The sequence below is a fragment of the Arachis stenosperma genome, chromosome 10 (genome assembly GCF_014773155.1).
Source record: "Arachis stenosperma cultivar V10309 chromosome 10, arast.V10309.gnm1.PFL2, whole genome shotgun sequence".
Lineage (NCBI taxonomy): Eukaryota > Viridiplantae > Streptophyta > Magnoliopsida > Fabales > Fabaceae > Arachis > Arachis stenosperma.
Window position 1 is genome coordinate 33,923,091 of NC_080386.1, and position 8,992 is coordinate 33,932,082.

The 8,992-nt window shown below is 27.9% G+C and overlaps 1 protein-coding gene across 2 annotated transcripts; it reads right to left on the reverse strand.

Annotated features, from left to right (window-relative positions):
- Window positions 1-1,084: 1,084 nt before the first annotated feature.
- Window positions 1,085-5,156, reverse strand: LOC130958032 (LIM domain-containing protein WLIM2b-like). 2 transcript variants are annotated; one of them, XM_057884911.1, is made up of 7 exons: window positions 4,949-5,156; window positions 4,506-4,714; window positions 3,952-4,051; window positions 3,825-3,859; window positions 3,613-3,702; window positions 1,429-2,853; window positions 1,085-1,304 (listed from the first exon to the last, which is right to left on the reverse strand). In XM_057884911.1, exons 2-6 carry the CDS (start codon window positions 4,638-4,640, stop codon window positions 2,644-2,646), a joined length of 570 nt encoding a protein of 189 aa, XP_057740894.1. In that variant the 5' UTR covers window positions 4,641-4,714; window positions 4,949-5,156; the 3' UTR covers window positions 1,085-1,304; window positions 1,429-2,643. The 2 variants fall into 2 exon arrangements, with proteins under 2 accessions (XP_057740894.1, XP_057740895.1); XM_057884912.1 differs by having other exon boundaries at window positions 4,506-4,733; window positions 4,949-5,146.
- Between the last annotated feature and the right edge of the window lie 3,836 nt (window positions 5,157-8,992).

The following is an 8,992-nucleotide window of genomic DNA, read 5'->3' on the forward strand; positions in this document are numbered from 1 at the left end:
TATTAGTATAAATATTTTACATATTTTATTCACTAATCTATTTTAAATGCATATATAAAAAATATCAGAATAAGTTATCTGTATTATTTATGTTACATTCTTTATAATAATAAAGGATAAAAATTAGAATTTTAGTTATTATGAATGATATCAAATATAAAATTATTACTTTTTAGTAGAACATTTTATTTTAATATAGCACTTATTAATAATTTTTTATTAAAAATAATAATAATAAATATCATTAATCATATAATACAATATTTAATTATATAAATATTTAAATTTTGGCTCCCACTTCAAAAGATTTTTAGATTCGTCTTTGATTGTGATAGTGACAGTGATAATGGTGGTAATGTGACACTGACGATGATAAAAGAAGAATGATTGTGGTTTCAAAGTTGAAGAAGATGAAAGAAATAATGGATAGTTTGTGAATTTTAGACAATTTTTTTGATAGTATTAATGGGTATAATATTAGTTCCATTTTTTATGAATAATTTTGTTTTACTGTTTTGAATATTCATGGAAAAGATGATTTTTTCTAAAAAACAAAAAACAAAAAATTAAAATTCATAATATACGACTTCTTACTTTTAATAATAGATTATTTTTTAAGAAATGACACGATCTACAGTTTAACTTAGAGAGAATTAACATTTGCCTTCGAAAAGAGATTGATCTCTTTTCTTGATAATAAAGAGGAAGAAAAATAAATATGGATGTTTGTGTCATTAAATTATTAAAAAAAAAGAAAAATTATCAAAAATACCCATCAAGTTTATGAATGCTGACAAAAATACTCATAAACTAAGAAAATTAATACTGTATCTATGAAAGATGGGTTCTGTACGACAAAAACATCAAAATTCTAATTTTTATTGATTTTTTAATAAAATTTCTAAATTACCTCACCCTCAACTTCAACTCACTTTTTCAACCTTTCATAACCCAACTTGCATCTTTAGAACCCTTGCCATGGAGTCCAAAACTACTCCTACAACTGACTAGGCCGAAATCAATGGCGATGATAGTGGTGGAGAATTGGACCTTAATTGGTTCAGTCATAAATTTACAACACATATCCAAACCAAATCAATCAAATACTAAAAAATACCCAAAACATAAAAATTTTCACATCCATTCATCAAATTTCAATTCACTTTAGAAAAATCAAAAGTAGAAACAGCCATCAACCATAAAAAAAAAACTAACAAATTCATTCATCCAATTTGAAATTTACTTCAGCAAAAATTAGAAGCAGAAGTAGCCATCAATCGGATCTTCTGTAAATCAATCTCAACCTACATAAAAGTAGAAGCAGATTTTAAAAAAAAATTAGAACGGTATCTTTTTAGTAGTAACTAAATCAATTTTTGGAAAAAAGAAAAACAAAATAAAAAATGTTTAAAAAGAAAAAAAAAATACCTTTTTCTTCGCCGGCTGTAACATCGTCGACGGTAGAACCTCCATCAACAGTGCTACTTCCCTTTCTTCTCCAATTTCTCTTTATCGAACCATCTTTCTGCTTGCAACAGCACCACGACCCTCTCTCTTCTCAGGTGCGCTACGACAACGTTCTCCTTGACTGAGTCAGACGCACCACAACGACGTTCTTCTCGGCTAGGACAGGCGCACCACAACGACTTTCTCCTCAAGTTGGGTCACAGGTGCACGATGAAAGTGTTATAGTCAGTGAAAGGGAGAAGTAGTGATAGGGGAGGAGATTGGTGGTGATGGGTAGATAGATGACGAACGACAATAAGAAGGTAAGAGGAGAGTTCTTTGACACTGAAAGGGTTTTTGAGAGAGAGAAAAGTGAAGAGAGAAGAAGTAAGAAGAGAGAGAGTGACAATAGAATTGGGTTAGGGTGGAATAATTTGGGAATTTTATTAAAAAATCAACAAAAAATTAGAGTTTCGATACTTTTGTTGTATGAAACTTATCTTTCATAGGTACAGCATTAATTTTCTTAGTTTATGGACACTTTTGTCAGCGTTGATAAACTTCATCAGTACTTTTAATAGTTTTTCCTAAAAAAAATTCAATATTTTTTTAACACATTTGACAAATTTTTAATAATAAAAATAAAAATACTATAAAAATAAAAAATATCTTTCTTTAGAAGTTATAATTTATTTTTTTAAAACAAAAGCTACTTAATAAAATTTTTTTCACATAATAAACAATCAAAATACTTTTATATTATTATAACTAAACATAAGTGATAAATAAAAAATTTTTTACATAAAATATTTGAACATAAAATTATTTTTACTTTTCTAAAAGATCTTTTAAAAAATAATAATTCAAAAACAAAATTCTTTTCTTATAAACTCACTTAAATAAGCCCTAACTAATATACTAATGGGATCTAACAGAGTCAGAAACTATGGTAATAAAAATCTAGCAAAATCACACTCTCATTCGTCAATGTGCATTGGATAAATAAAACCACACAAGATTGGCACACCACACGTTTTAAAAAGAAATGTAAGAAACAACCAAGCCATCATAGAAGCAAAAGGAGAAAAGAAAAAAAAAAGCCACGCATACAAACACTTTCATGACAGATCAAAAAAGAAGAGAAAAGATTAAAAAAGGAAGGGAAAAATGAAACTGCAAGAGATGGCACCAAGATTCTTAAGAATCTGGAACAGAGGTCGCTGCCCGTTTGATCGATGCTGACTTAACAAGATGGTTATAGCTGCCTTTCTCCTTAAAAAGCTGGGAGAAATGGTGCTTGCAATACAAAATGCCCTCGAGGGCTGCGTAATTCGACGGCGTTATGGGACAGCCGCCGTGAGAACACTTGAAACATGATTTGTGATATGCCTGCCCTTCCACTGTTACCTGCACTCACTCAAACAAGTGCTGTTCTTAAACTACCATTTCAATTCAAGTAAATATGTACAACTGCATAACTCATTCAGGAAATTCTTGGAAGAACACAAAATCCAACAACTCATATTTAGGCTATCTAACAAAAAGGTTTGATGGAACTTGTAAGCATGTGAATTTATCTTGAATGAAGTTAGTCGGGTCCAGTTTTAACGCGAGTGTGTCCAAATGTGTTATTAGATTGGAATCTCTCCGGTAAAAAGTAGATTCTCCAGTTTCTATTCATAAGCAAACATACCGTTTTCTTTCTGGTGTTGTGTCATCTTAGGCACAGAACTAAGCTTTAGACACAGACATTTCTTCTCTACAATTATCATATTCTATGAAGATCACAACTCTATCAAAGTCTACTTTGTTTCAAGGATCGAAAATGAAGTTCAATTATATTATTGTGCAGAAAAGGCACGATAATGTATGATTTGTCTAGAACAGAAGAATGTCAATGCTTAGCAGAACCAACCAAAGGAAAAAAGTTCAAGCAACAAGAGTTTCTGTGTTGGCAATTTAGCCCAAAACTAATCCATACTTCTGGAAAAGGAAGAGAATATTGCTTTACACTAACCTTCATTATGCTCCAGTAAGCATTCTGGAAAGATATATCTAACTTAAGTGTTTTATAGTTACACTCATATACAACACTACTATATCCAATATGTCATTTACCCTACAACAAATATCAAATAATCTGTTTTAAGTTTTTCGGGTCCTAACCTTTTCCAACGGATAAGCAGTTTTGCCACATGTAGCGCACTTTTCTTGTGTCCCAGAAAACATGCTAGCAGCTTTACTAGGGGACCTTGTCTAGAACAATTAGAAGATGCCATTTCCAGTAGTTATTGAATAAAAATCAAATGTAATAGAACAGTTTATGAAAACTCCAATCACAAAGAAGTTTAAACAATACACAAATCTAACTGTTTTACCAGCTCGGGAGTTGCCTTGTCAGCTAACTTAGCAGCTGTTCAAAAGGAAATAATGGCCATTAAAGACGCATCCAACTCAAAAATCACACGAAGATAGCTCTATCCTTGAAGAATAAGACACACATACATGACTGGAAATTCTTGGTGAACGAGCCCGTCTCCTTGAAGAGCTGTTCGTAATGAGGCTTACAGTATAGGACACCTTCCATTGATGAATAGTTGCTCAGCTGAAACGTAAAAATGATCATCAACAGTAGTAGTGATTCTGTAACTAAAAGTGTAAACTCAGATACACAAATGGTAGTTCAAAATTTATAATTACGGGCCGATCTATGTCGGAGCGAACAATTTCACACTCCATAAACTCCAACCTTCACTTTACACACACATTTCTTCCGTTCTGATCAAATCATCAAAGTCGCAATATTCTATTCCGGTTTAGAGAATAAAGTGCAGCATTTTAACCATTAACAAAGAATCAATAGTTTCAGATCAAAATATGAAAAACAGCGCTGAATAAAAGCAAGAATCTCTAGCAAAATTTTACAAGTTTAAAATTGAAGAGTCCAAATTTTGAGAGCACTGAACAATATTCTCATGCTATAAATTCAACATTGCAGGCTTAAAACATGCATACATATGTTTTTTATCTTTACTTTCCAAATATGAAAAAGAAGAAACCTTTAAAGTTCCCTTGCAATGAGAGCATCTAAAACAAGCTTTATGGTATGCAGTGCCATCAGCAGATAACTGATCAACAGGGTACACAGTTTTCTCACAAGCCTTGCACTTTTGCTGGGTGCCAATGAAAGACATCGTTATGACCCTTTTCTAGATCAAAATCCAACAATGGATCCGCTTCAGACACTAGTTCTCTTGTTAGATTTTGCCTGTCACAAACAAATTCAGCTAAGGGAAAAAAAACACCAATATAAAACAGATTCAGCACATGGTCAAAAAGGGTCAAAATTGAAAACTTCAAGTTAAAACCGAAAAGGGATCTTTTCTTTTTTTTTTTTTTTTTCTTATCAATCTGTTTGGTTCTGAAAGAAGCTTCAACTATGGGAATGCTGCAAAAGTTAGTATAGTCAAATGGGTATTTGAGAATAGGATAAAGATCGTACCTTGTGAAAGGGAAAGTGAGAAATGGTGGATCAGTGATGCTGTGTGTAAAAGGGTTTGTTACGATCTAAAGCTTTTTAAAGCTTAAGATTGAGACTATGAGCGATTCTGAGGGCTGAAGAAGAAACCCAAAAAGAAGAAGAAATAAGAATAGCCACTTCACACACAGCTCAGAGCTCCGAATGGGACTTTGAAAGAATATATGAATGAATGAATTTATATGATAATTGATAACTAATCATATCATGGTAACCATAATGTTATTTATTTGGATCTATTTTAATTTTTTATAAATACAATTATTTATTTATTATTAAAAAAAGTTTTGATATTGTAAACTCCATATAGTTAAAGAAATAAAAAAAAACCAAACATGTCTTGTAAGAATGTGGAATGTGGATACGTTTTAATAAAGGATAAAATATACTTTTTATTTTTATAATTTGTTAAAAGTTTAAAATACGAGTTAATAGTTAAATTCATTTTAAAAGACTCATTTTTTAAATTAATTCTCAAAAGATTTTTTTTTAATTATATTAGTTCTTAAAAGATAAAATGTAAGTCAAATGGGTTCTTTCATTAGTTAGATGATAACAGTATGATAATGTGTCATATTAAGTGCCACGTGGCACGATGATATGGCAGGTTAATGTTACGTGTCACAAGATAATTGGTTGACATGTTAGGTCAGTGACACCTAGCATGTCATGTGTCACTTGACGTATAAAAAAGTTATTTATAATCAAAATAGTTCTTGAAAGTTTAAACGTAAATTATTTTCATCTTTAAAATTTTAAAAAATGATCAAATTAGTTCTTATATAATTTTTTTTATTTTTTTCACAATATTAAATTTGAAGTATTTTTTGATAGTACTAATTTTAATATTATTTTTTAGACCTTAATAAATAAAAATTTTTTTACATAAAATAATAAAAATAATTAAATTATTATAAAGTTATTTTGTCATTTATATTTTAAATTTTATATTTTTAAATTATAATTTTTTATAGTGACATTTTTTTATTTAAACAAGTTTATCAAATTATTGTTGATTATATATTTAAAAATTTAATAGTTTAAGTTTATAATTTTTTTTAAAAAATAACTACTATATTTATTTAGTGAGATATAAAAGATTAAAATAACTATTATATTTATTTAATAAAATTTAAAATATTAAAATTATAGTTTTTTAATAGTTTAAAATAACTACTATATTTATTTAGTGAAATCTAAAATATTAAAACTATATTTTGGATTTCACTAAATAAATATAGTAGTTATTTTAAATGTTTTCATCTTTTATATTTCACTCTATAAATATAGTAGTTATTTTAAAAAATATTAAAATATTAAGATTCAACAAATGATTCCATAAATCGGTTTTTCAATTATTGAGTTCTACCATATATATTATATAATAATAAAAATTATAATTTTAAAAAATTTAAAAGATTTAAATTTTAAAATATATATTAAATTTTTAAATATATAATCAACAATAATTTGATAAATTCATTTAAATAAAAAAAATTTGCTATAAAAAATTACAATTTGAACATATAAAATTTAAAATATAAATGACAAAATAACTTTATAATAATTTAACTTATTTTTATTATTTTATGTAAAGAAAATTTTATTTATTAAGGTATAATATTAAAATTAGTCCTATAAAAAATACTTCAAATTTAATCCTATGAAAAAAAATAAAAGAAATTTATATAAGGACTAATTTGATTAATTTTTAAGATTTTAAAAATGAAAATGACTTACGTCTAAACTTTTAGGGACTATTTTTATTATAAATAATTTTTTTACACGTCAAGTGACACGTGACATGTTAGGTGTCACTGATCTGACACGTAACCAATCATATTATGACACGTGGCATTAACTTGCCACATCATCATGCCACGTGGTACTTAACGTGACACATCATCAGCTGTTATTATCTAACTAACGGATGAAGTAATTTGACTTATATTTTATTTTTTAATGACTAATATGACTAAAAAAATCTTTTGAGAACTAATTTGAAGAATAGGTAATCTTTCAGGGAAGAATTTAACTATTAGATCTTGAAAATATTTATAAATTTTATTTTGTTTTAATTTTGTTCTAAAATTTTTTAAATTACATTAAATATACTCCTGAACCACGTTTGCAGCAGCGGCATTACGATTGCCGATAGTGGATGAACGTTGTGTAGCATTGATTGGCGGCACGAGCAGCGATATTGATATGACAACACTTTCGACGGCTGGACGGTGTGACGTGTGGCTAAAGAAAGAAGAATAACTCTTTGTTTGGATGCAAGATGAAAAATGTGAGGAAAGAAATTGGGAGGAAAAAAAATGAGAGGAAAGAAAATGAAAGAAAAAGTTGTCTTTTTTTTATAATGTTTGAATGAAGTGAAAATGAATAGAAAGAAAGCAGGAATAAATTTTTCTTTTGTTTGGATGGAATAAAAAATAAAAAAAGAAAAAATTATAATCAAGTAAAATTACATTAATACTTTTACCTATATTATATATAAATTATAATATACTAATGTATTTAAATTATTTTTTTAATAAAAAAGTGATCCTAATTGTATTTTAGAATTTTAATGTATTATCATTGTTAATAATAATGTTTTTTTAAATTTATCCTTTTTTATTTTCTATTAAATGTTATAAATTTTGCTTTCAATTTTAACAATAGACATATTAGTAATTTCACCTTTATTTTAGAACTTTCAGCAGGTTTCTACGCAAGTTTGGAAGGAAAACATGAACTAGCCACATGCCATTATTTTTCCTTTTCGATTCAATTTTTATACTCATCCGATTCATGAAAAATTTTATTTTTTATCTATTTTTTATCTTGCATTTTTTTTCTTTCTAATTTTCATTGATCCAAACATAATGTTAAAAGTTTGTGTGATTATTTTTTTATTGTAAATGAGATAGAAAATGAAATTAGAATGACTCTTTAATATTATTTTTATTTTTTTGTTGGATTTTTTTTATTAATTGACTATGTTTAATAGCATCTTAGTTGGTTACGGATATTTTTTTATTTTTTACCAATAGGAACAAAATGGTGAAATCCTAAAGGTAAAGCTAACAATATCTAAAAGTAATGGAATGTACAAAATATATAAATATCTAAAGGTAAGTTAAAATTATATCTTTATTGCACATTCTACTAAAGAACACTTAAAAAGAAGAGTTTATTCATAATCAAACTTTACGACTTCCGAATTAAAAATTTTAATGTACAATTATAACATTTTGGTTTTTGTTTGAGTTGTGTATGCGAATTTTATGTTTTGTTCACATAATATTTATGATAAAAAAATTTTATGATCTTTAAATAAAATGAATAATAATATAATATTAATATTATGTTATTATTTAATTTTATTTGACGAAGGACGGTTACTTGATATTGAGTCCGAACGATTGTAAAAGTTCGGTTTTATTGATGTTGTCATTTATATTAGTAATTTATTCAATTTTTATTTTAATTTAATACCACCATTTGAGATAATTATTTCAGTTTTTACCATGTCCAATTACCTTTCATGATATTTAAAAATTAATCTCACTGACTCAGCAGTTTAAAATCGCGACATGCAGCACTTAATGCGCAACGTGTCATGACGCATGCATCATTCCCCTTGAGAGAAAATGAAAGATTTTGTTGAATTCTGACTTCCCGAGCTTGATTTCTTAAGATCCGTGACCCCCACAAAAATTCTGATCCGATAGAAGTGATCGTATCTTCCTTCTCTATGCGGTGACGTGTGTTTTGTTTGGTAGAATTACGAAGTAGAGTTGTCCCTGCCAAGAACCAGTTCGGCCGAACCAAAGGAAGAGAAGAACCACCAAGTTTTGATGTTTTAGCTCTGTTTGACCGATTAGAAACCTCCTCCAGTATCTTGTGTGTGTTATGTGCCTCATAGAGGTAGGGTTTGACTCTTTAATCGGTTAAAATTATAAATTAATTGATATATGTGGTTGGATTATTGTCTATTGATGTTTGTTGTTTAAATCT